At 47.8% G+C, this 27,851-nt stretch overlaps 1 protein-coding gene across 1 annotated transcript in view; it reads right to left on the bottom strand.

The window, feature by feature from the left end:
* Positions 1–12,690: 12,690 nt before the first annotated feature.
* The window catches only part of LOC123345417 (zinc finger protein RFP-like), a 35,259-nt gene continuing 20,098 nt past the window's right edge, over positions 12,691–27,851 (bottom strand). Inside the window, exons 3-7 of the mRNA XM_044982277.1 lie at positions 27,453–27,683; positions 26,768–26,790; positions 23,900–24,012; positions 21,655–21,705; positions 12,691–15,090 (exon numbers count right to left, since the gene is read on the bottom strand). Coding sequence (XP_044838212.1) covers positions 14,555–15,090; positions 21,655–21,705; positions 23,900–24,012; positions 26,768–26,790; positions 27,453–27,683 — 954 coding nt within the window. The 3' untranslated portion in view covers positions 12,691–14,554. The remainder of the gene's footprint in view (positions 15,091–21,654; positions 21,706–23,899; positions 24,013–26,767; positions 26,791–27,452; positions 27,684–27,851) is intronic.

Here is a 27,851-nt window from a genome sequence, read left to right on the forward strand (position 1 = left end):
GACAGAGGTTGAAAAGCGCGGGGAGGGGGATGCAGGTGGCGGGATGGTATTGGGGGCAGGGGTGCGCTGAAGGGAGGATGGGGCAATGCAGGGGAATCGGTGCAGGGGGGATTATGGGGCTGAGGGGAAGGAGGCTGGACTAGAGGGAAATGGGAGGGGGGGATACTGTGAAGGAAAGGGGGGATGTGGGGAGGCTGGAAGGAGACTATGAGAGCAAGGGGAGACCGAGTGGGGAAGGGAGAGTAGAGGGTTGGGGAAGGGAGGGGGGTGGTGAGAGATACAATATAGCAGCTCCCCCAGCCCATGGGGTAGGACAGGGGTAGGAGCTGCCCCACCCAACATCTGGTGGGGAATCTTTTCCCCCTAGAAATGGTCAAACAGGCAGTGTGGGGGACACAGGAGATTTCTCTTACAGGGCTGAGAATTCACAAGGCAAATATTCCCCGCCCAGTTTAATATTTTTTGTTTAAAGACAATCTCATTATCTGGGTGGTCTGACTCCTGGGTTGATGGGGCTGAATGGGGTGCTGGTCTGATTTCTGCCTAGGATTCAGTGTCAAACCTCTGTTAGCCACAGCCGGCAAGGAGTGAAATTGAGGTTTGGTTTGGTTCAGGTTCAGTGGCATTTGATGTGCTTGGTTTTGGTTCAAGATACCCAAAAATGGTTTAGGTACCAAGCCGTGCCCCAGAAGGGGGTGAGGGGTTGGGAGTGGGCTCTGTGGCTTGCTTCAGTGGGGAACTGAATTGGATTGGGACCTGGGGCCTGAGTCAGGTGGGGCAAGAGGAGGGAGGAGCTGCCCCAGGGGGTGGGGATGGATGGACTGAGGCCTAAGGGGGAGAAGAATTGGGCAGCCATTGCCTTTTTCCAGGCTTGAAGAGTTATTGTTAACTTCTGGGGCCAGAGAGCCCCCCCCCACTTCTCTTCCACCTCCTCCCCATCTCCTGTGAGCTGCCCCCTTCTCTTCTCCTTCTACTGGGGCAGGCTGTTGTGGTAGCAATAACATGCTTGAGTGTTATTCAGTTGTCTTTTTTTATAATGAAAGTGAGATTAGAGTAGATTTTATCAAATACTGAGCTTAAAAATTGCTGAAGCTTCATTGTGACTGGTAACCATTTTTTCCAGTTCAATTCAGATTCAGGTTCACTGAGTTAAGAGAAAAATTATGGTTCAAGTCTGGTTTCAGTTCAGTTAAAAATACTGGTTCAGACTTCTTGTCTGGTTCTGGTTCAGTTCTGGTGTGAGTCTAGCTAGATAAATGGAATCTGCATCTGCTGAACTGTCCTTGGGGGCTGCCAGGGCAGCCCAGGGAGGCTCAGTCATAAACTGAGGGGAGTCTCTGGTTATTGCTGAGGCAGAGGAGGCTGGTGTCTTTCTCTGCTCATGATATTAGAGCCCTAGTTAGTTGAGCTTCCTGGGTCAGATGCTGCCTCCTGCATCATGATCTGGGAGCCCAGACTGAGCAACTGCCGCTCCCCAGGGTCTATTCTGGGAGAGACCTTCATTAAAGCCCCCTTTGTGCCCAGCCTAGGTAGGGACGTTCCCCGGTGTCTGGAACCAGGACCCTGGGGCAACCCCAGGCTCTGGTGACATCAGCTCCTGAGCTGGAGCCTCCAGGTGATGGGGAGAGACCTGAGTGAAAGGGCTGGGGCCAGGCAGGAAAATGACTCTGCACAAAGGGCCCCTTTCAGGGATCAGCTGGTGAGTTTGTACCAGAGGGGAAGGGGCTCCCTGTGTGCCTGCAGGTCCCTAAGCTGCTGCCCTCATTGACATAGCCAGGCTCACACTGAAGAGCAAATGCCCATGAGAACAGGACAGTCACCAGCTCTCCCAGGCAGAGGGGAGAGGGAAGGAGACAGAAAGGGGAAGGGTGAGACTGGAAGGGGCAGCAGGAACAAGAAGTAGGGAGAGAGGTTCCCAGCTCCCGGATCTGCCCAGATCCATTCACTGCAGCATCCTGAGGCAGACTGACTTTCCTGGGATAAGGTGAGGAGCAGAGAGAGGAAAAGCCAGTTCCTGCCTCTGCCTAGTCCCCACACTGCTGGGGGAATCTGCTGCCCTCAGGGACAGTGTCAGGGGGGGAATCCCCCAAAGTGGCTCCTTTGGTTCTGCTCTCTTCTAGCGTTTGGCTCAGAGACTTTGTTACTGGAAGGGTTTAAAAGTGCCCCAGTAGGTTCAGCCCTGATGGCCGGAGTCAGGTCTGTGTTGTAATAAAGTGGCTGAGGGTTTTCCCAGCATGGCAGAGTCTAGAGTGTCTGTCTGCAGGGAAAGAGCCTGTGGGGTATCGGGGTGTGAAATGGACTAACACTAATTCAGAAACCTTCCCAATCACCCTCTTCACCCTGACAGGCTGCAGAACCACGTCCATGTTTTGCTCCAGATCCTCCCATCTTCCCAGGAGACAGAGACCTGGCTATGGTGGATCCAGCTCAGGTAGGGGATTTCAAGGAGCTGCAGGACGCTGTTGTAGAGCAGGAGGGGCAGAAAATACGCAGGGTGAGGCAGGGAGGGAGGGATCAGGGTTTGATAAACCTGCTGGGGCATGTTCAACCTGGGCCTGATTTTGTGAACAGGCCCATGGGGGAGGGTGGGTGTGTGTTGAATGTTCTCCCATTTCTGAAAGAGGAAACACCCGATGGGCAGGGCTGGGAAAACTGACCAGATTCTCACTGCTGGTGCCTCACTGACGAGAGACTGCGATGAGATACAAAGGGAAGGTGCTGGGACTCCTGTCTCTCTCCCAGAGGTGGATTTACAGTACAACACAGGGTGCCCTGGAATGGGTCCCCCCCAACGACGGGGCCCCAGGGCCGGGCAGCTGCGGGGGCAGAAGCTTGCTCCTGCCAGCTCCTGCTGCAGGCTCCGCACCCACCAGCAGCCAAGCGTCCCCCTTCCCCGACTCCTCCCTGGAGTGTGCCGCGTTCCCACCCCTCCCACTCCTTACCAGCGCCCTGCCGCCAAACAGCTGTTTGCCGGGCTCAGGTCGCTCTGGGAGGGACGGGGAGGAGCAGGGCCGCAGTGTGCTTGGGAGTGGAGGCGGAAAAGAGGTGGGGTCTGGGCCTTTGGGAAGGGAGTGGAATTGGGGCAGAGTGGAGCAAAGGCGGGGCCCCTGCACTCCCCCTACAATACCCCCCCTAACTCCCTGCCGTGAGCCACTCAGGGCAGGGGGCTGGGAGCACCCTCATGGCCCCAACCCTGAGTCCCCTGCTGCATCCTAACTCCTGGCCAGACCCTGCACCCCAACCCCCAGCCTGCTCCTGCACCCTAACTCCCTCTCAGAGCCTGCATCCCCTTCACTGGCTTGGAAATAGGCATGAGTTTAACGCCAGAGCTGTGTGTGTGTCAGGAAGTCCCCCAGACCACACAGATCATTAAAACTCCTAATGAGGGCGTGACAACACCCCCCTAGACATCTGCTGCTCCCCAGGGGTCTGAGTTACCAGAGTCCCATGTAGGATCAAGTTTAACTCAGGGAATGTTCTTTGTGACAAATACTCTATCAAGACTCCATGCACCCTGACCTTGCCTGATTTCATCCCCGGCACAGGATTCCCCATTTCCAAACCTGCCCTGATCACCAGGCTGGAAAGCGGGGAAGAGCCATTGGTCCCAGATTTCCAGACCTCCAAATAAATGGAGATCCTGCGAGGCACCCGCACAGGTGAGGAGTCAGGGAAACTAAAACAGAAACCATCTGGTGAGTGAAGGAAAAAACTGGGACTCCCAAAAAAGTGCCATGAGTGAGAGCCCTCAGTTCTGCCCCATGTCATCCAGGTCAGGGCTGCAGCCAGCACGTGTCATACCATTATGGCAAATATCAGTCACGGCTTCCCACCCATCCTGTTAGCTGTCAGGACTTTCCTCCCTGACTTTCCTTCCCTGTGAATGTTTGGATGGGATCTGGAGGCAGAATCCAATTTCTCAGTCTCCCCAACAGTTACTGTGTTGTGTTTTCTGTCGTTGCTAGTCCTGTTTCTGTCCATTTTCCCCGGCACAGGCACTAACTCCTACCTTGAATCTCTCTCTTCCCCAGCAGGTGATAGGACAATGAGTGAGAACAATGAGAAGAATCAACAGCAGGAAGTTCCTGGGAAAGTGGAACCACAGGGGACGTTTTAGAGAAGAGCTGAAGGGATTTTTTTCCAGTGCTTGGAACAGGGGAAAGCCTGGGGAAATTGGCACAGGTCAGAGAGGCACCTGGGAAACCATCCAAGGAAGAAAGTGGATGAATCCATTCAACATGGGGGAGGATGCACAAATCCCAAGAAAACCATAGCCCAGCAGACAAATCACAAGGAAGAGAAACCCTACAAATGCCTTGACTGTGGGAAAAGGTTCAGTTGGAGTACAAACCTTCTTACACACTGGAGAACCCACACAGGAGAGAAATCCTATAAGTGCTTGGACTGTGGGAAAAGCTTCAGTGAGAAGTCATACCTTATTACGCACCAGAGAGTGCACACAGGAGAGTGACCTTATAAATTCCTTGAGTGTGAGAAAAGATTTAGTCAGAGGTCATACCTTATTACGCACCAGCGACAGCACACAGGAGAGAGACCCTATAAATGCCTTGAGTGTGGAAAAAGTTTTAGTGAAAGTTCATCCCTTATTAAACATGGGCGAATCCACACAGGAGAAAGACCCTACAAATGCCTTGAGTGTGGGAAAAGATTCAGTTTGAAATCAGCCCTTAATGCACACCAGAGAATCCACACAGGAGAGAAACCCTATACATGCCTAGACTGTGGGAAAAGTTTTGCTCACAATTCAGGCCTTATTGCACATCAGAGAATACACACAGCAGAGAAGCCCTATATATGCTTGGACTGTAGGAAAAAATTCAGCCATAAATCAAACCTTATTAAACATCAGAGAATCCACACAGCAGAGAAGCCCTATAGATGCTTGGACTGTGGGAAAAACTTCAGCCACAAATCAAACCTTACTAGACATCGGAAAATCCACACAGGAGAAAGCCCATGTTAATGCCTGGACTGTGGGAAATGTTTCATTCAGTAATCAACCCTTGTTACAGATCAGACAACCCACACTGGAGAGAGACTCCATAAGTGCTTGGACTGTAGGAAAAGCTTTAGCCACAGCTCATACCTCACTAGACACGGCAGGAACCACACGGAGGAGATACCCTATAAATCTCTTGACTGGGAAAAGTTTCATTTGGAGCTCGCACCTTATTAGACGTCAGAGAATTCACACTGGAGATAAACATGATAAATGCGTCCACTGTGGGAAAAATTTCATTAAGAGAACAAACCCTTATGCAATCCACCCAGGTGAGAGACCCCCAAAAATACCTTGACTGTGGGGAAAGCTTCAGTAGGAGCCCAGAGCTTAAGCATCAATTAAACATCAGAGAATCCACAAAGTTCAGAGACCCTAGAAATAGCTTGACTGTGGGGAAATGATTCAATCTGAGTTCACACATGAGTGATCCATACAACAGAGAGACTTCAAATATGGAGAAAGCTTCAATTGGTTGCTCCCATAGTATCAAGCATCAGTAAATCCACACAGGGAAGAGGAGAGGTGCCTCTTCCCCCAAGCCCAGGTGCTGTTGTGGGGAGAGAGTGCTGGGGGGAGTCCTCTCTCCCCACTGTAGCCCCTGAGCACCTCAAACCCCTCATCCCTGGCCCCACCCCAGAGCCAGCACCCCCAAATGCTGGAGCCCTCACCCCCTGTATCCCATCCTCTGCCCCAGCCCTAGGCCCCTCATCCCTGGCCCCACCCCAGAACCCGCACCACCAGCTGGAGTCCTCACACCCCTGCACCCCAACCATCTGCCCCCCAGCCCTGAGCCCCCTCCCACACTCCGAACCCCTCAGTCCCACCCCCACCACATGACTTTTGTTACGTGAACCAGTATGAAGCTGACGTCATACATCACCTCCATACTGGTGCATGTAACAAAATTCATTCTGCCCATGGGTGGGAAAAATTAGAGGGAACACTGCTGACAAGCTTGGTTAAGTAAAAATAAGTCAGAAGGACAGGAAATACATAAAAAGAAGCAAAAACTGAATTTGGCTTGTCAAATGTCATGTAGGAGCCTGAGAATAGTTTTTAAAAGCCTGGGAGCTGTACCAGTCCTGAAGTGTTCATGCAGGTTTGTAAGCAAATGGTATTGATCCTAGCAAATAAATAGATACATCAGTTAAATGCAAGAATCACAGACTTTAAGGTCAGAAGGGACCATTATGATCGTCTAGTCCGACCTCTTGCACAACACAGGCCACAGAATCTCACCCACCCACTCCTGTAACAAACCCCTAACCTATGTCTGAGCTATGGAAGTCCTCAAATCATGGTTTGAAGACTTCAAGGTGCAGAGAATCCTCCAGCAAGTGACCTGTGCTCCACGCTGAAGAGGAAGGCGAAAAACCCCCAGGGCCTCTGCCAATCTGCCCTGGAGGAAAATTCCTTCCCGACCCAAAATATGGCGATCAGCTAAACCCTGAGCATGTGGGCAAGACTCACCAGCCAGACACCCAGGAAAGAATTCTCTGTAGTAACTCAGATCCCAACCCATCTAATATCCCATCACAGGCCATTGGACATATTTACCGCTAATAGTCAAAGATCAATTAATTGCCAAAATTAGGCTATCCCATCATACCATCCTCTCCATATCAAGCTTAGTCTTGAAGCCAGATATGTCTTGCATCCACTGTTCCCCTTAGAAGGCTGTTCCAGAACTTCACTCCTATGATGGTTAGAAACCTTCGTCTAATTTCAAGTTTAAACTTCCTGATGGCGAGTTTACATATATTTGTTCTTGTGTCCACATTGGTACTTAGCTTAAATAATTCCTCTCCCGCTCTGGTATTTACCCCTCTGATATATTTATAGAGAGCAATCATATCTCCCTTCAGCCCTCTTTCGGTTAGGCTAAACAAGCCAAGCTCTTTGAGTCTCCTTTCATAAGACAGGTTTTCCATTCCTCGGATCATCCTAGTAGCCCTTCTCTGTATCTGTTCCAGTTTGAATTCATCCTTCTTAAACATGGGAGACCAGAACTGCACACAGTATTCCAGATGAGGTCTCACTAGTGCCTTGTATAACAGTACTAACAGCTCCTTATCTCTACTGGAAATACCTCACCTGATGCATCCCAAGACCGCATTAGCTTTTTTCACGGCCATATCACATTGGCGACTCAGTCATCCTCTGATCAACCAATACTCCAAAGTCCTCCTCCTCCTCAGTTACTTCCAACTGATGCATCCCCAGCTTATAACAAAAATTCTTGTTATTAATCCCTAAATGCATGACCTTGCACTTTTTACTATTAAAATTCATCCTATTACTTTTACTCCAGTTTACAAGGTCATCCAGATCTTCCTCTATGATATCCCAGTCCCTCTCTATATTGGCAATACCTCCCAGCTTCGTGTCATCTGCAAACTTTATTAGCGCATTCCCACTTTTTGTGCCAAGGTCAGTAATAAAATGATTAAATAAGATTGGTCCCAAAACCGATCCCTGAGGAACTCCACTAGTTACCTCCTTCCAGCCTGACAGTTTACCTTTCAGTATGATCCGTTGTAGTCTCCCCTTTAACCAGTTCCTTATCCACCTTTCAATTTTCATATTGATCCCCATCTTTTCCAATTTAGCTAATAATTCCCCATGTGGAACCGTATCAAATGCCTTACTGAAATCGAGGTAAATTAAATCCACCGTGTTTCCTTTGTCTAAAAAATCTGTTACCTTCTCAAAGAAGGAGATCAGGTTGGCTTGGCATGATCTGCCTTTTGTAAAACCGTGTTGTATTTTGTCCCAATTACCATTGACCTCAATGTCCTTAACTACTTTCTCCTTCAAAAATTTTCCCAAGACCTTGCATACTACAGATGTCAAACTAACAGGCCTGTAGTTTCCCGGATCACTTTCCCCCCCACCCCCCTTCTTAAAAATAGGAACTATGTTAGCAATTCTCCAGTCATAGGATACGATCCCTGAGTTTACAGATTCATTAAAAATTCCTGCTAATGGGCTTGCAATTTCATGTTTCAGTTCCTTTAATATTCTTGGATGAAGATTATCTGGACCCCCCCGATTTAGTCCCATTAAGCTGTTCGAATTTGGCTTCTACCTCTGATGTGGTAATATCTACCTCCATATCCTCATTCCCATTTGTCATCCTACCATTATCCCTAAGCTCCTCATTAAAGACTGAGGCAAAGTATTTGCTTAGATATTGGGCCATGCCTAGATTACCCTTAACCTCCACTCCATCCTCAGTGTTTAGCGGTCCCACTTCTTTCTTTGTTTTCTTCTTATTTATAAGGCTATAGAACCTTTTACTGTTGGTTTTAATTCCCTTTGCAAGGTCCAACTCTACATGGCTTTTGGACTTTCTCACTTTATCCCTACATGTTCTGACCTCACTAAGGTAGCTTTCCTTGCTGATCCCTCCCATCTTCCACTCCTTGTAGGCTTTCTGCTTTTTCTTAATCACCTCTCTGAGATGCTTGCTCATCCAGCTTGGTCTACAATTCCTGCCTATGAATTTTTTCCCCTTTCTTGGGATGCAGGCTTCTGATAGTTTCTGCAACTTTGACTTGAAGTAATTCCAGGCCTCCTCCACCTTTAGATCCACAAGTTCTTCAGTCCAATCCACTTCTCTAACTAATTTCCTTAATTTTTTAAAGTTAGCCCTTTTGAAATCAAAAACCCTAGTCACAGATCTATTTTTGTTTATCCTTCTATTTAGTTTGAAAAAATGAAAAAAATAAAAACAAAGAATATCCAGTCTGAGGGCAGTTCAGATAGTGGTACTGCAAAAGCAGAAGTGTAACAGTAAAAAAGAGAATAACAAGCCGGAGCAGGAAGTGTCTGGATTGAATCAACAGACAACAGAGTGAATCTGCTGTTACAGCCTTACCAAAGGAATCCCAGGTAGATCACGGGAAATGTAGGTGTCAAAATTGTGTGCTCAGACCCATGTGGGGAGAGCAGTAGGGAATAGTGGCTGCAATTCGTGGGAGTTGGTAGCCTAAGGGGGGGGGGGGAGTCGGAGCTGGATCTCTACTCACTAGCCTCATTATGAGGTTGAAAAGGATGGTCCCCATGAGCTTTAGGGATAATAGGGATAGCTCAGTGGTTTGAGCATTGGCCTGCTAAACCCGGGGTTGTTTAGGGGGCTGGAGCACATGACTTATGAGGAGAGGCTGAGGGAACTGGGATTGTTTAGTTTGCAGAAGAGAAGAATGAGGTGGGATTTGATAGCTGCTTTCAACTACCTGAAAGGGGGTTCCAAAGAGGATGGATCTAGACTGTTCTCAGTGGTAGAAGATGACAGAACAAGGAGTAATGGTCTCAAGTTGCAGAGGGGGAGGTTTAGGTTGGACATTAGGAAAAACTTTTTCACTAGTAGGGTGGTGAAGAACTGGAATGGGTTATCTAGGGAGGTGGTGGAATCTCCTTCCTTAGAGGTTTTTAAGGTCAGGCTTGACAAAGCCCTGGCTGGGATGATTTAGTTGGGAATTGTTCCTGCTTTGAGTAGGGGGTTGGACTGGATGGCCTCCTGAGGTCCCTTCCAACCTTGATATTCTATGATTCTGATTCCTTTTCCCTTGGACCCTTCTGGGGAGTCCCCATATGGTCCCTTGCTTGAAATACTTCACCTCTAACCAGAAAGGGAAGATTTTTTTGTGGGCCCAGCTCCAAACATATTTGTGGGCCCCTCGGGGGGCAATGGAACATGGCGTGGGGAATTTGGTCCTTGGAGCGAGGGGCCAGCTGGGGCAATGGGCATGGCAGAGTGGGGACGGCCCTGCTCCACCCAGTGTGAGGACACTGTTTATAACCCAGCAGTCGCCAGATGCACATTGGCCTGCCCAGCCCCATGCTATCAGTGTGCCCCTTTCCCATGGGGGAGGGGCCACAAAGCCCCCCTGCAGCACCCCTTGGACCTGCTATGCCCCCCCCAAATTCACAGTGCCCTGAACACCATCACCCCTGCCCAGCTCCCCCACTGCACTCAGCCCCACCACAACTACCCAGCACCCCATACAGAACCCCCCACTGCCTAGCACCCCAATACGCACAGATCTTCCCCACCTCTACGGCCCAGTACCCTTCCCCACAGCCCCACCCGTTTAGCATTGGTGCTGCCCATGGCGGAGGAGGTATTTCCTTGCATGGGTGAGGGGGAGGCAGCTGCCAATCTCCCCAGCCCACTGCTTCTGCAGAGCAGCAGGGAGAGGCGGGGCCTGCCCCCAAGGAACCTGAAGTGGACAGTCACTGTCCCAGAGTGGCAGCAGTTGAGGGCTTCTTTTCGCCCCCGTCTCCACTGGCACCTGCCTGCCAGTGATGGGAGCAGACAGGAGCCCTCAGCCGGCTGCCTGCTGAAAGGAGAACGCAGTGGGTGGGAGGGGAGAGGGCAGGGAGGAGCCGGGAGATGGGGCCAGGGGCAGAGAGAAGCCCTGATCTGATGAGAGGGGTGGGGTGGGGGGAGGAGCTGGAGGGGTGGAGAGGAGCCAGCTGCTCTGGGCACAGCGCAAGTGGAGCCACTGTAAACCCAGTACTGCTGACCAAGCTAGAGCCGCAGGAGAATTGTCCTGTTAATCCGGAGCACAGCTGGCAAGGCTGGCAAGGATAGCTGGCACCCCTGGTCTTACTCCAGCGGATGTGGCAGCAACTCCCACTCTCCTCTTGGAGCCAAGATAGGGGCTAGGGGTTCCCAGATGCTTTGGCGTGTGGAGCCCGGCCTCTAGATTTGTTGTTGCTGTCTGTACTTTTCTTGGCTTCGGTTTTTCCTTTTTCCCTAAGCCGTTCTTCTTTTTCTTCCTTCCTCCCCTTCCACCACTTCTCTCTCTCCTGCTCCGCTTTTCTCTCTCTCCTCCTCCTCCTCCTTCCCCCCTTCTCTCCGCTTTTCCTTTCTCCATTTCTTCTCTCTCCCTCCCTACTTAGTGCTTGGAAGCAGTTTTTTAAAGAGCAGTAAATTAACAAAAGAAGAATTGGGCCCCAAAATTGAAAACTTTGGGTCTGCATAAAGCAACTTTGTTTAAAGCCATTTGCCCCCCATTAAAATTGAAAAAAAGGAGGGGGGGGGAAGAAGAAAGGTTGAATCAAAGCTCTTGATCCCTGGTGGTTGGAAATTTGAAGACAGCTTCTAAGGCTTGTCCACCCTGGAATTTTTGTTAAGTCTGGCTGAGCACGCAGGGAAAACCCTGAGTGCACTGCTACTGCTGCCAGCTGCCTCCCTGTAGGGAGGCCGGGCGCCCCCAGCTTCCCCCAACAGTTGCACATTTGGACACCAATGGGTGGGTGAGGTTCTTGATTTATGTGAATTTGAGGGAGGGGTGTTTGGACAGAATTTGTTGTTAAAAACAGGTGCCACTTACTCCTTAATAAGAACCTGTTTGGCCCTCTGGCGGGAGTTAAAACCTTACAGGGGTTCAATGAGGCACAAAATGTTGCTCTCTTTTGCAAAAACATTCTGCATTTGGTGTTTAAAAAAAGGAGAAATGGGCAATCTGGCTTCATGAATCTGGGAGGAGAAGGGTTCTTGGGAATTAATGTCTGAAGAGAATTAAGAGTGCTAGTTTATTTTGCTAACAGGGTTTTGTGAGAAAAGTCTCTTGGTTCATCCTGGGAACCAGTAAAGATTTCATCAAGCTACCAGATAGCTGCCCTTAAGGCATATACAGAGATAAAGTGGCCCACATGGACTCCAGAAAATCTGGCAATTTCAAAAGAACCCTGGAAGGTGTGGGCCTAAAATAAAATAAAATGTTGTAAAATTAAGGAAAAAATCTTAGTTACAGGCCCTGATCCCCCACCCCCAAAGCAATACAGGTATCCAAGAAAGGCAAAGGCTAGCCTAGAAAAATATAACTGATGGGCTTTTAAGCCTACGAATTTTAGTGGAACAGCCAAGCCCCAATAATGCTGCTCTCTGGCCAGTCCTGAAAAGTGATGGAAAGACCTGGAGACTAGTAGTTGATTTTTTGCCCTCTTAATTGGCCCCAATGGCTCCTCTAGTAGCTAAGTATCAGGAGGTGATGGCCTCCACTGGGGGGTGGGGGTGGCTGTGGTTTTCAGTTTTGGATTTGGCCAATGCTTTCTATGCTTCAAGGGAAAATGGCGCCCTGGGTGAACTTGTAGTTTGGTGCACCAGCCCCCGTGGGTGCCCCCCCACTCATTGCCCATGGGTTCCCCAACCCCCAGCACCTCCGGGTTCTCCTGCCTCCTCTGAGTGCTTAATTTGTATTGAAAGAGATGCCAGAGCTCAGCCCCAGCATGTATTAAGCACTGGCTGGGCGCCAGGAGAGCAGTGGCTGCTGGCCGGGCGCCCAGCTCAGAAGGCAATGCCACCACCAGCAGCAGTGCAGAAGTACGGGTGGCATGGTATATGGTGTACAGCCACCCGTACTACTGCACTGTTGCTGCAGCTCGCGGTGCTTGGCCTTCGGTCTGATAGCTCTCAGCAGGCTCCGTGCTGTCGTATGGGGGCTGCATCTTGCTGGAGCCCATGGCCATCCCGCAGCCCTCTGGCCACTCCTGGCTCACCAGGGGCGCCATTTCTGATTTTGGGGGGTGGGAGGCAACTTGAACTGTGATTTAGGGGCTATTTAGGCATCTGAAAACTCTAGGTTGGGTGTGTTTTGTTTTTTGTTTTGCCGATAACAAAAATTAGCTGACAGAAGCTTTGTAACCAATTCCTATAGAAAGAAGGAAAATAAATATACAGACTCCAATTAAAGCCACATTTAAGTTTATATTTACATTTAGAACAATCAGGAGATAAAACAGCAAGATATTTCCAATCCTAAACCTTGAGGTACTGGTTCTGGAGCCTTAACATAGAGATCAGAAACACACGTTTGATATTTTGTACACTATCTTTAGTAGAGATAAAGAAAATCTGCTTAAAATCTGCTTACTTTCTCTAACAGACTCACTGTGTTACTGCCATTATCTACTCTATTTTAGTCGATTGTTTTTCACTCCACTAAAAATGCATTTACTTAATTTTAACATACATGATTAAGATATTTTTTTTTATTAAGAACAGGAATTTAAAAAAAAATTATTTTGGCATTTATGTGTGCAGATCACAATCATGTACATGACTCACTAATATTTGACTCCATCATTACTATTAGTTTTGGACTTGGAACCACATTTATTTTGTATGATTTTTAAGTTATTTTATAGATATAACTAAAAATACCATTTGAAAATAAGTGACCTTCATCTGCACAGTGTCTAAAATTATGTTTGTTTAGATAACTTTTTTTAAACTGGCACTGCTAAGGTGAGTACAAGCTACATTTACATTCTAGAAGGATACTACTATTTGACTGTACCATTTTAAATAATGAGTCACAAAGCACAATGTGGGGCAGGACAGGTTAGGCATTTTAGAACTCACTTCTCAATTAATTAAATTTAATCATAATACAGAAATTTATGAAATGCATAGACCAGTAAAAAACTGAAATAACAGCACTGTAATCCTCAATGAACTTGGAAAGAATAAAATTACAGAGAATATATGTGCCTTACACACTTCGACAGGAAGTACCAAGAAATAACAACAACAAAAACACCAATAATAATACAAGTGTGTGTGTTGGGGGAGTGTGAGAGAGACTATGTGTGAGAGCGTGTGTGTGCTGGGGAAATGTTGTATGCATGACAGAATATGTGTGCATAAAAGTGTGTGTGTTGGGGGGAGTGTGTGTGTGATAGAGTGTGTGTGTATTGGGGGATTGTGTGTGTGTGAGTCTGTGTGTTGGGGGGAGTGTGTGCATGCCTGACTCTGGCATCACGCTGTCTCTTTAAGCAGGGTACACAGGATCCTGAACACTTGTTCAGATAGCAGCAGCTGCTGTGGGCAGCACTCACTCCTGAGCCAGCAGCAGGCAGGCTCTCCCTGTTCCCTGACCCAGCTCAGCGGCGACTGGGTATACAGGTGGGGGGAGGGGGACACCCTAACATCAGCCCCCAGCTCTGCACAGGAGACAGGCCCCTGGTCCGGAGCAGCTTACCCAAGAGCAGCTCTATGAGGAGTGGAGAGGAGGTGTGAGCAGCAGTGGAACAGGATGGTGGGAGGAGGGGCAACCCTACCCCAGAGGCAGGCAGCAGTGCTCCCCTGAGCATGGCGCCCCAGACAGTGGCCCCCCTCACCCAGTTGGTGACTCCCTCCCTGCCCAGCCATGGCCGAGTCCCATCTCCAGAGATGTGCAATTGATGCTCCTTAAAAAAAAAAGTGTTAATTTGTTTTGAGTTAATCGCATGCCTTAACTATGATTAATTGACAGCCCTAGTAGAAAAGCTTGAACACTGGAAACACGAACACCCTGAAAGTTCGGAAACCAGAAGGCAAAGGAAAATAACGCAATATTAAAAAAAGATTTTAAAGCCAATCTCATCATTTTAGGAGGCCTGACACATCGTTTTTGAATGCTTGGGGCTGGCAAGACTAATGGCAATGTGTGATAGCTATAATTTATTATATTTTCCATGTCTTTGCTCTACTTAAGGTATCTCATATTGAGGGATACCCATTCCTCTGTCACAGTCTTAATGGTATGCATACCAGGGATCGAGTCTGTTTCTACTCTGAAATTCTACATGCCGGCTCCCAAAGAAGGGGATGATTTTCCCAGTGAAAGAGGCTGTGAAAGTAAAGATTGGCTCTCTTCCAGAAAATGTAACCTCATAAAATGTAACTTTCTCCCCTTCATAATCTAGATAAACCCCAATTTTGCTGGGGCCAGAAAGTAGGTTCAGAGGAGACTTAGGGGAGGTGAGGGCCCAGTACTTATTCGTTATATGCTCCAAAGCCCAGATCCCCTCCCCTGGCGTAGGGCTTATCACTCCCTGATCTATCACAGACTGTTTGGCAATGCCCAATACCCACTGATTTTTGTTCCCCACCTCCACTTCCCAGTAACATCTCCCTGAGGTGAAGCCCTTAGAGCCCAGCACACAGGGAGCAGGGTAAAACCTGTTCTGTTTCTCCAGAAATTCTGTGTGTTGGTATTCGTGTATCACACTCTCATCTGTGGACACGACAGAACAGGGATTTGCGAGGTCTGGATCCAGAGTGGCCTGCACTGCAAGAGGGGAGAGAGAGGAGGAGAGTGTTAAGGTCTGTTCTTACTGCAGCGTTAACCCAGGCTTTTACTCGGCTGCTGACCCTAATGCCCTTCCTGTCCAGATGCATAAACCCCGCACCTGAGTTCAGTGGTGCTTTCCACCCAGGCCAGCTGGCTTGGATGATGAGCTGAGTTACAGCCTGGGTTCCACTTTCACTCCGGCTGGTGCCCTGCCCACCTTGCAGCGAGGGCACAGGCTAAACCATTCCAGTGCTGAGCCAGAGAGTCTGAGGCCAGAAGGGACAATCAGGTCATCTAGTTTGAGCCCCTGTATATCACAAGCCACCCACCCTACCCAGCACCCACACACCTAACCCAACAACCAACACTAGCCCAAAGCACCACAGTCCACAGCAGACTGGACTGTGATGTGCCACAGGCAGAGAATAGAAGGCACCGAGGTGCACCAGTGCCTGAGGCCCCTACAGTGCAAGGAAATGATTAAGTGAGATGCCCCCAGATAATTCTGGCAAGACCTGCACCCACATGCTGCAGAAGAAGGGGAAAGACCCCCAAGGTCCCTGCCAATCAGACATAGGGGAAATAGTCCTCCATTGCCTTCCCACAATTCCCCTGTGAAAGATAGACACTGGGCCCCACGACTCACTGGGAAAGAATTGCACAATAGCTCAGCTTACTGTGGCACAATCAGCCATGGGATGTGCTCCCAGAATTCCTAGTGACTCACATGGGGGAGAGCAGCACCAGTGAAGACATGGTAACTCAGGTCAGGGTCAGCAGTGTGGCTCCTCACAGCCAGCCCAGGCTAACCTGGGTGCTGACCCCAGGGTTCATGCTGCAGTGAAGACAGGCCTTTATAGGCTGAGCTCAGCTCTGGGGGAGGCTAGGACCATTTCTCATGCTCCCCAGTAGCCTTGTGCTGCCTGGGGCAGTCTCTGATAGTCCTGGGGCGCTGCCTGTTGGCTGAGGTTGAGCAGGAAATTCACTGTCGTTACCTCCAGGCATCGAGGAGGTACTGTTGGGAGGGTGTGACAAAGTGGGAATTTTTGTAATATTTTTATGATGCCCATATGTGCCTCAGTTTCCTCTATTTGCTGCAAAGTTACTTAGTGGCTGAAAAGGGACTGTTTGCTCTGGGGAGAGGCTAAGACACAGGTGTGAGTGTCACCTCGCTCTCAGGGGCCTGAGGTCCCATATCAATGAAGCTCCTGAGAAGACAATGGCAAATCCAATTGCCCAGACATGGACACCTAGCAACCAACAACCCAGAGAGCGAATGACTTCCCCACCTCTCAGCAGGAAGGCTGAGCCGCATGTCCCCAGCTCAGGAACAAAGGACTGGGGTGAGGGTGTGAGGTGGAAGTTAAGTGTTGGCTGCAGGAAGCAGTTGGTGGCACACTTGGGAATCTAAGAAAGGAAATCAATGGACAGGGAGACACAGCTTGAACAATGGGGTTCACCAGAGCTTGGCTGGGCTCTGGCTATCCAGAATGGATGAGGTTGTTGTGATGTTGCACTCCATATATTTTATGGAAATATGCTTATGAGTGTGAATATGATGTAACTGGAACATGCTTTATGCAAAAAGGTCTCTTGTAAGCTATCATAACAAAGGTTATAACCTACTGAATATATTCCTCCTATTTGTATGTATGTATGTATCATTCTTGTATCTGAAGCTAGAAATATGAAGTATAACTCTGAGGTCCTATTGTAATTATGCAAAGTGTGGGCCATTAATAGTGGCTTAGAATCTTGATGACTCCCATTGACAAGGACAATTGGTTGTGAATGGGTTTATTTACCTGCAAGCCTTCCTGTGTACGTGTGGGCCAGCCTCTGGGTAATGAAGAATGAGGTCTCACAGGATATGTGACCATGTTACATGATACTGGAATCCATCTTAAATCTGGTACTTTTCCATTTAGGAGGAGGAGTGGGGACCCAGAGAGACAAAAGATTCCCGCCTTGTGCCAAAGCTATAAAAAGGGGGTGAAACAGAACAAAGGGGGCTCCCAATCATGAGAGAACCCCTGCTTTCCACCTAAGATGTCTGCTGGAACTAACAAGGACTGTACCGGGGAAAGGATTGGGCACAGACTAGGAAGGTGTCTAGTCTGTGAAAGAAGCTTATTGGAACATCTCTGAGGGTGAGATATTACCTGTAATCAGTTTCTTAATGTATTAGGCTTAGACCTGCGTGTTTTTTGCTTTATTTTGCTTGGTAACTTACTTTGTTCTGTCTGTTATTACTTGAAACCACTAAAATCCTACTTTTTATACTTAATAAAATCACTTTTGTTTATTAGTGAACCCAGAGTAAGTGATTAATACTTGGGGGGAGCAAACAGCTGTGCATATCTCTCTATCAGTGTTATACAGGGCAGACAATTTATTAGTTTACCCTGTATAAGCTTTATACAGAGTAAAACGGATTTATTTGGGGTTTGGATCCCATTGGGAACTGGGTGTTTGGGTGCTGGAGATAAGTAACCTGCTGAGCTGTTTTCAGTTAAGTCTGCAGCTTTGGGGGCGTGGACCAGACCCTGGGTCTGTGTTGCAGCAGGCTAAGGTGTCTGGCTCAACAAGACAGGGTTCTGGAGTCCCAAGCTGGCAGGGAAAATGGGCTTAGAGGTAATTTCAGCACATCTGGCGACAGTCCCAAGGAGATCTCTCTGACTGAACCTGTCACGTCTATAAGCTTCATTTCTCTAGTCTACACTAACCAAAGGTTTCCTGTGCTGTGGTCCAGTTATCTAATAAACCTGTTTGACAATGCTGACTGAGTATCACTGCAGCGGTGCATTGCTCCTTAGGATTGTACAAGTCTCCCTCCGGGTGTATCTCAGTGAACAGAGCTCACTCTGTGAAGCAGGAGTGCAAGGGGCCCAGAGGTCCAGCCTCAAGGCAGTGAAGCCACGTGGCTTACCATGGAGGAATAGTGGGACCCTTAAGGGGGCTGGCACACTTACGGGGTTCCTCCCAGAGACTGTTCAAAAGCTGGGGCCATAGCACCAATCCTGTGGTTCTGTGACAAAGGGGATCTCTGCCTTCTCCCTGCTTCCCCTGGGGGTGCTCCACACCCAGCAGCAGAACAGAGCAGGGGCGGTGGCAAACACTAGGCAGAGGAAGTACAACTTCAGCTTTTCACACATTTCCACACTACCCTATTCCCCCCACATCTCTGGGTGGAAAGTCTCCAGGCCAAGAGGAAGGCACGTGAGGTGAGAACTACTCCATCCACTCAGACCAGGAGAAAGGAGTGAGCAGCACTGCTGGAGAGACACCTGGCTCTCTGGCGCAATGGCAATTAGACTCCCTGGTGGCACTAAATGTCCCCACCAGGGGATGTGTAAAGGTCATCCAAAGCTTGTGCACTACAGTCATTTTGGGGAGGGAACATGGTCTAGAAGTTACAGCAGCTTGGTTAGAAGCCAGGACTCCTGGGTTCTATTCCTGGCTCTGCCACGGACTTGCTGTATGACCTCAGGCACTACCTCGCTCTGTGCTCCAGCTTCCCTTAAATGTACAGTTCCCAGTACCACAGGAAGCACGTCCTACCCCACAGAGAGAGACAATGCTCCTTGAACTCTGGGCATGTCCAGACTAGGAAAATAGGTCCTCATTGAAAACACGTCATTCTACAGTTGACCCACCTGCTAATGCCTTTGAAAGGTACTAAATTGTGTCTGCACTAGTCACACTTAACAATGTGGTAGCTAGTCTGGTGAGGACCAGGTGTGGGGGTCAGGCCTGCCTCCTGTTGATTCCAGAGGGGCTAGTAAGACTCCTGGAGATTCTCAAACACATCAAAAAGCGGCTCCAGGCCTCAGAGCATTTCCTCCTTCCCCAGAACAGAAAGCAGATGGTCACTGCATGTTTGGGGTTCTATATGTGCCTGGGGTATTATTTTACAATGTTGATTTGAGGGTTTTCCTTGAAGGATTTGTTGCAGAGGGAAGCAGATATGGGATCTCTATGGAGGAAGGCAGTAGTCAGAGTTCTGGTCAGTGGATGGGAAGAGGAGGTTGCAGTCAGGGACCTTTATCCACCTACTCAGTAAAAAAACCTTCCCCTGCCAGGCCGTGGCTCTCTAGAGCAGGGGTTCCTAAACTGTGGGCCACAACCCAAAGGTGGGCCATGACACAGTCCCAGGGGTCCACCAGGGTCGATGTTTCGGGAGGACACTGCATACATTTGTGGAGAGGCAGCTGGCAATAGGCCCCCCCCGGGCTGGAGGAGCTCAGCACCCCCGGTGGGTGGCAGAGGGCAAAGTGGAGCCACTGGGAGGTGGGTGATGAGAAGGAGCTGGCCTTGAGAAGTGGTGGCTCCCAGGGCAGCTGGAGGGTTCGTGGCCATTCCTGCTCCAAGTTGCCACACCCTGCAATCTGTGGCTCTCAGAGGGGGGATGAGTGCAGGCGAGCCCGGGGCTGGAGCCCATGGCCAGCTGGGTCAGGGTCAGGCAATGCTGCCCATAGCTGCCAGTCTGGTGGGGAGGGGTTGCCCCTGTGGAGCCAGCAGCCCAGCTCCTAGAACCCCACTTCCCGTGGGCACGGTGGTCAGGGGGTGTATGGCCGGGGGAGCCCATGGGTTCAGAAATTCCTCTCTCTGCAGCCCAGCCCGGTTGGCTGGACAGCAACAGCTGCTGGCTGGGCACCCAGCTCTGAAGGCAGCATTGCTGCCAGCAGCAGCACAGAAATAAGGTTGGCATGTATTGTAACCCTTACTTCCGTGCTGCTGCTGCTGCTGCTGCTGGCAGTGGTGCTGCCTGTGCTCCAGAGGCCCCCAGTGGGCCTGGGGGCAAGGCTGTGGCAGGGGCTTCAGGCACTGGGGCAGGCAGCCTGGGGGCAATGAGGGATGGGTGTGGAGCCCAGGGAGACAGCAGGGGCCAGGGGCGATGGGCTGCAGTGCCTATTTCAGCTGCACAGGTTGGCCTCAAATCGAAAGGTTGGGAAACCCGCACTAGAGGGGAAAGGGAACTAGAGCACAGGAGCTAGTGGGAGACGCTTCCTTGACTCTTTATTTCCCAGGTTTCAGAGGTTGAAGTCTGGGTTCATTTCATGTTCTGGAAGAGTACGAGGCACTGATGACCCAGTTGAAGTCTGTGTCAATGATGCTTTTGGGCAGTGAAGCTTGTCTTTCATTTAAAACATAAAAAAAGAGCAATTTTCTAGTCAGTATAATTGCCGAGAGAAGCAGCAAAATGTGACCTGAGTGAACCCTAAAGGCTGTTGTGATTATTGAACCTAAACATTTACTCTACATTCTATTGTAAATAGCATGTGACATCTTATGAACGTGCATAATAATTTTTGCCTGCTTCAGAATTAACCATAGAAAGTAGGTCAAGTTATTTTCAGGAAAGGATATTATGAACAAATGCAAGAAAACCAGACAGGGAGACTGGATTAGTCCAAACAAAAAGACCCTGCTGATATAGTTCAAAGACTGTTGAAATCATGCCTGGTAAAAACAAAAGACGTGGAACCAGAAATTAATGGACCAAAATTTGTGTGGTGGGTATTAGGCCTTATTGGACAAAGTGAAGATAGATGAAGTATGCCAGCCGCTTTCCCCCTTTCTGGAATTCTTTAAAAGAGACTTTGGAAAAAAAATATCATCTCTCATCCCACCTAGCATCCCAGCTCATCTCATTTCACTCAACCCCAAGACGGAAGGACCAGATCAGACCAAAGGACTTTCTTCCCCAGAGGGAGGCCATTAAGTCTTGCTTTTATTTAAGGAGCCTTGTTTTCACCTGAGAGTCCTGGAAAGTTATCATGACATCCAGTCCTCAGCCCATCAATGCAGACACCTAATTACAGATATCACAGAGGTATGTCAGAAAGAAAGGTTATTCTGCAAATCAGAGACTGATATTTTGCCTTGAAAAGGAAAGAGACTTTAGAGGTTTTGATTGGTTTCAGTGATTGTTTGTTTTGCATAATCCCTCAATTCCAGTTTCAATATAAATGCTTGTTTAATCTCTTTTATGCTTGTTTAATCTCTTGTGTTTGAGCAGTAAACTTTCAACTTTAGAATTCTTTTGGGTGTTTGCCAAAGAACTGAGTAAAACCAATTCCTATGCAGGACCCCCTCCCCTGTAAATATCACTGTTTTAATACTGGACAATGAAACTATTTTGGCCCTTGAGATCAATACAAGGCTCAAAATCAGAAAGCCAACAAAAATAACCTGCAATATGCTATTTATTAGAATATCTCATGATTTTCAAGGGCTTGACTTCGATTTCTGAATGCTTAGGGTTGGCAATACTGCCCTTTGCAACACTAGAGCAACATAAAGGGGAGAGAATTTGCTCTCGCTTATTTTATATTTCAGTATAAATAACTGGAATTGCCAAACCCAATGTGAAACTCCTGCCTGAGTTCTGCAGGAGGTCGGACTAGATGACCTAATGATCCCTTCTAGCCTTTGAATCCAGGACTGTATATTGGTGAAAAACTCTCTTGTTTGAATTCAGAGACTTCTTCTAAAAATTAATACTGAGATTTTAATAAATAATAATTGTTGTAGGAAAATATCCTCATGAAAACTTACCCTCTTTCTCTGCCTTTGATATCAGAAAGCTCAGTTGATAGGGCAGGGACTCTAGAGAAAGAAAAGATCATAAGAGAGGCGATATCCTCTTTTCTGGTAGGAAACTTAGGGCTGGATTCACAAAGAAACTTAGACGAGGTTACGCTCAGCATCACAACACCTAATGTGTAGGCACCTAGAAAATCAGTGTGATTCACAAAGCCTGACTCAGGTGCCAGGCTCCTTATACCATAAATGGGGAGAGAGATGTGCCTTGGAATGGGATGCACAAAATCCAGCACGCTAGGCGACTCCCTGCTTATGCCTGCCAGAGGGAAATGCCAAGGTGTGGGGGTGTGCTAAGCCGTGTCCCTCTCAGGCAGTTCTGCAATGACTGGGTAGCAGTGTAGGTGCCTCCCTCTGCTTGGGATTCTCAGCTGTGAACCCTCTCTGGGTGTTCAGCACCTGTGCCATTTTTTGCAAGAAGCCCGGGGGGCAGGAGGGGGAAGGAAACCCTCCTGCCTCATAACTTTTAGCCCCATCGTTAGAGCACTTACCTGGTTCAAGTCAACTCTGTGCCGGACAGGGAGCAGGGATTTGAAATGGGATCTCCCGTCTCTCTGGGAGTGCCCTACTCTCTGGGCTGTAGGATATTCTGATTCAGGGTGCCCTCATTGTCACCTGTGGGAGAGGTTCCACTGGGGATAATCAATAAAGATCCATTGGGCCAGAGACTGAGAGAATCATGAGACTATCTCTGTAGCCGGGTGGCTAGAGCACCCCCCTGGGAGGTCCAGAAGCCAGCCCCCCTGCTCAATTATTTATATGCTGTGGATCAGCTTCAATAGGGGAGACTGAGGGAACCCATATTAGACCCCTGTTGGAATCCCTGCTCCCCCTCTGGCAGCCAGGGGATTTGCACTGGGGGTCTCCCACATCCCAGGTGAGTACCCTAATCACAGAGCTATAGGTTATAAGAGAGCTCCTCCTTCCCTATGGCCTGTTATTTTGGGTAAGTTCCCCTACAGGGCCTGATCCAGTAAGCGTGCTCAGAGCATGCGTCAGATTAGGCCCTGTAGGTGAGTTAGGAGGAGGAACACCTTCCTTTTCCCAGTTCATGTATCTCTCTGGGGCTTAGGTGTCCTGACAGCTAGACTGGGACTGCCGTGAGCGTGCACAGAGGCAGAAACACAAGCGCCTAGTGGACTTTTACTACAAAAATAGAGGTGATGAGTGATTTTAGGCTCCTACAAGGTTTGGTTGCAGCTTAGTGGGGGCTTTGTGAATCCCAGTGGGGCCTGATGCTGGGATTTAGGTGCCTAAAATGTCAGTTAGACCCCTAAGTCCTTTTGTGAATCTAGCCCTCACCCTTTTCCTGCCTTTGGTCTCAGAGAGCAGGGTCTCTAGAGGAAGGAAGGATTGGAAAAAGGTGGTTTCATGTTGTCTTGACTTTGGTAACATTCCTACTGTTAATGTAACTGCCTGAGAGAGAGAAGCTTTTGAGCTTACTCAGAGCTCTTGTTCAGCTCTGTGTAGCTTGAAAGCTTGTCTCTCTCACCAACCGGAGTTGATCCCATAAAAGATATTACCTTACCCACCTTATCTCTAATATCTTGGCACTGACACAGCTACAGCAACACTGCATGTATCAGTGCTGTAATATGGAGAGACAGACAGAAGGAAAAGAATGCAGAATGAAAGGTAGATTGGAATGGAGACCAGTGAGGCCAAACTAAAGTGAAATCATCATCCCAAATATAATATCTTGCACCTCTCCATCTCCCTTTCTCCAAGGATTTCAAACCACTGGGGGCATTCACTATCACAACAAGGTAGGTTGGCCATTATTTCCCCCTTTTTAAAGATGGGGAAACTTTTGGTACAGGCTCGGGGATTTTCAAAAGGGCTGAGGCCATTTGTGACCAATTCCCATTGAAAGTCAGTGAGAGATGGGTGCCTAACTCCCTTAGGCCCCTTTGAAAATCCCAGACAGAGAGGTTAAATTCAACAGTTTCTAAAACATCTGGTGATTTTGTGTGCCTGAAATGCTGAGTGGCAAATTTTGACACCTAGTGTTGGGTCCGAGACAATCCAAGTGAAGGCCTGGAGATTTTGCATAATCCCTCAGCCCTCCCCATCCCACCCAAAAAGACATCTAGCTCTACCAAGTTGTGAACTAATAGGCCAGAGTCCATCTCCTTCCACAGTCACAGAAGCACATCCTCATGTATCATAACTATAGCATGAACCCAGATAACTTAATTACCTTTGAATTTCTTCAGAGACTCCTGTAAACAAACATTTCGTTGGGAAGAGACGCTGAGTCTCTTTCCCAGGTCCTTTGGCACAGCCACTGGTTTCTGAAACGTCTTCTCACACCTAGACGGGGGAAAAAACATTCTTTGTTTTCTTTCTTTTCTGAGAATGAACAGGGGTGGATACTAGAGAAATTCCCCAAGACTCCATTTTGTATTCCTGACCTCCATTTTGAATAAGCAAGAGTCACTCCACCATTGGAAGTTGCAGCTCACATGGTGCTTCAAAAGTAGAGGAAAGGTCAGCTGTGGTAAACAAAATAGAATTGGTGGGAAAACCAAAGTAGGGGAAACAATGACTGCAGGCTAAAAATAGAACTAGCAGTGAGCACGTGTGGAATGTTTGAAATGTTGGTAATGAGCATATCCAGTAAAGATCTGACAGAAAGATATTAGCAATAGCATCCAAAAAGTTCTGACAGGACAGTATAAAAGGCAGCGTGTCAGTGGGCAGCAGATGGGAGTAGAGAGAAGAGTTAAGTGAAGAGTGGACGAGAGCAAAGAGGAGCAGAGAAGGATGCCTGAAGAAGAAAGCAGCAGCAGTAGCAGAGTGTCCTCTCTAGCAGCACACCTGAAGAATCAGCAGCAGCATGCCAATTACACTAATACTACACTATAATTATATGTATGTGTGTGAGAGGAGGGGTTAAAAAAGATGTGTAAGGGTGTATTGATTGTGAAAGGAATGTACCTATGTACATAGGTGCTGGAACTAGGAGTGCTGAGGATGCTGCAGCACCCTCTGGCTTGAAGTGGTTAGAACATAAGAATGGCCCTACTAGGACAGACCAAAGGTCCATCTACCCCAGTATCCTGTCTTCCAACAGTGGCCAATGCCAGGTGCCCCAGAGGGAATGAACAGAACAGGTAATCAATTGATCCATCCCCCGTCGCTCATTCCCAGCTTCTGACAAACGGAGGCTAGGGACACCATTCCTGCCTATCCTGGCTAATAGCCATTAATGGACCTATCCTCCATGAATTTATCTAGTTCTTTTTTGAACCCTGTTATGGTCTTGGCCTTCACAACATCCTCTGGCAAGGAGTTCCACAGGTTGACTGTGTGTTATGTGAAGAAATACTTCCTTTTTTTTGTTTTAAACCTGCTGCCTATTCATTTCATTTGGTGATCCCTAGTTCTTGTGTTATGAGTAGTAAACAACACTTCCTTATCTACTTTATCTACACCAGACATGATTTTATAGACCTCAATCATATCTCCCCTTAGCCATCTCTTTTCCAAGCTGAAAAGTCCCAGTTTTATTAATCTCTCCTCTTATGGAAGCCATTCCATACCCCTAATCATTTTTGTTGCCCTTTTCTGAACAGTATTCAAGATGTGGGTGTACCATGGATTTATATAGAAGTAACATGATATTTTCTGTCCTATTTGCTATCCCTTTCTTAATTATTCCCAGCATTCTGTTCGCTTTTTTGATTGTCACTGCACATTGAGTGGATGTTTTCAGAGAACTATCCACAATGACTCCAAGATCTCTTTCTTGAGTGATAACAGTTAATTTAGACCCCATCATTTTATATGTATAGTTGGGATTATGCTTTCCAATATGCATTACTTTGCATTTATCAACATTAAAGTTCATCAGCCATTTTGTTGCCCGGTCACCCAGTTTTGAGAGATCCTTCTGTAGCTCTTCGCAGTCTGCCTGGGTCTTAATTATCTTTAGTAATTTTGTATCATCTGCAAATTTTGCCACCTCACTGTTTACCTCCTTTTCCAGATCATTTATGAATATGTTGAATAGGACTGGTCCCAGTACAGACCCCTGGGGACACCACTATTTACATCTCTCCATTCTGAAAACTGACCATTTATACCTACCCTTTGTTTCCCATTGTAAACTCTGTATATAGTTTGGTTCAATGGCTCTCAACATCCTCACTATAAAAATTGTTCCAACACCACTGCCTATGTAAAGTTTAAAGTATAAGAACTGCTGTCAGTGACCTGTGGCAGACTGGCCATCGTAACAGGGCACAGCCACTATGAATCATCTCAACTGACTTACTGTGGTTTGGGGTGCTTTTTTACTTGCTGTATGAGATTTGTGTTTTAGATTATTATTGTATTAGGGATTGTTGTTTGCACCAATAAAAAGGTGTCTTGTTTGGAAGGAACACTTTCTTGTGTCGATCATTCATTTATTGAAAGACTGTATCAGTGTCCTCCAGGTATTTCCTTATGCACCCTGGAGACCCATACCTAAGGAAAACAGTTTCATTAGTAGGTGGGTTGTTTTAAGGGAACCCTTGGTAAACCCAGGAGGGGGCAATAGGTGAGCTATTCCGGGGATCCCTAAATCTGTTTTCAGGGAAACAGGGCTGCTGTCTAGTGGACTAGTTGTGAATCTGTAATCCCACTGGTGAGTCAACTGGCCTCCTCACAGGAGTATTTAGTTGCTAGCTCCCATTTGAGGATCTAAAGGGAGTAAGGGGTTCACAAGCTGACCCCCCAGACAGAAGGGCCTAATGCCATGGGAAAGGATGCCCCAGTGGTTAAGGGGTTGCTGTAGGACGCTGGAAACCTAAGTTCCTCTCCTGGCTCTCCCACAGACTCCCTGTGTGACCTCGGGCAAGTCACCTAAAGGTGCCTACACGGATTTTCAAAAGCACCTAACCAAGCTAGGCTCCCATCTGCCTCTGATTGCAATGGGAGGTGCTTAACTTGCTTAGCTGCTTTGGAAAATCCCACTAAACACCTGTCTACATCTCAGGTGTCTAAATACCCTTCCAAATCTGACCCCTGGCATCCAATCCCCTTCCAGCATTGTGAGGGGGAGTGGGAATGAGCTACGTACCTGCTCCAGGTGCTTTTGATATCCTAGAAGAAAGAGAGAGAGAAAATAGAGCTCAGTCCCACGTGCCGCAAGTTGGGGATCCCTCTTGTCCCTAGTTGAGCTTCAGATGCAGTTATCTGTAGTTAGCAATTTTAAAAGTCCATTCACATACTTACATGGAATGTGGCTCCTAAGCATGCATCCATAATTGTGGGTTTTCTTCTTCTAAATTCTATTTTGCCTCTGCTCATGGCACTTGCTCAAACAGACTAATCAGACACATGAATCCTTGACTTGCACACGTGACTGCTTTTTACAGAGTGATTGCCTTTCTCATGCTAAAAGCTCCATGTACACTATTCTGGTCATCAATTCAGGAAGTCAGATTAATTCCCATTGTTTAATAGGCCCTAAAAAGAGCTTTACTTTCCTAATCTCCCACTTCCTATAAACGGTGCTCTTTATTGTTTCCACATGATGTATCAAAAAGGCCTGAGACATTTGCTTTTAAAACAGCAAAACTCTGTTTTTCACACTGGACATATTAGAAATGTCAAAACTTGTTTTCCCTAATTTTACTAAAGGACACGCTGACGGTCTCCATTGTGGAGTGGGAGCTCTCCAAGAATTTAATAAACTCCAAAGTTAATCAGTCCAAATCTCTCCTTTCCCTTTGCAGTGATCTGGGGGTCTCTAACTATCTCACCTGCAGGAATTCACTTGTTGGCTGCTGACACTTCTTTTCTATCTCACTGATCAAGTCACTCAGACGAGAAATCTCCTCAGACAGTTTGGTGACATTTTCATCCTGCATCTTCACAGTCTCCTTGTCAAGCTCTTCCAGCCAGGCCAGCAGAAGTCGCTCTTGTGCCTCCAGAAAGAGTCGCACTTGCTCAAATTCAGACACAATCTTCTGCCTCTCAGCTTCTATCTTTCCCTGTAATGAAGAGACACAAACAGGGAAAGGACAGGTCAGGGACATGGAGAGAGTCTGAGGACAGTTCTTAGAACCCTCTTTTCATTTCAGCCTACTAAGAACATACGGTTGAGATTTCAGGAGAACATGCCTGTTGATACTAGAGGGAAGATTTTCTGAGCCTCTCAG

The sequence above is a fragment of the Mauremys mutica genome, chromosome 12 (genome assembly GCF_020497125.1).
Source record: "Mauremys mutica isolate MM-2020 ecotype Southern chromosome 12, ASM2049712v1, whole genome shotgun sequence".
Classification (NCBI taxonomy): domain Eukaryota; kingdom Metazoa; phylum Chordata; order Testudines; family Geoemydidae; genus Mauremys; species Mauremys mutica.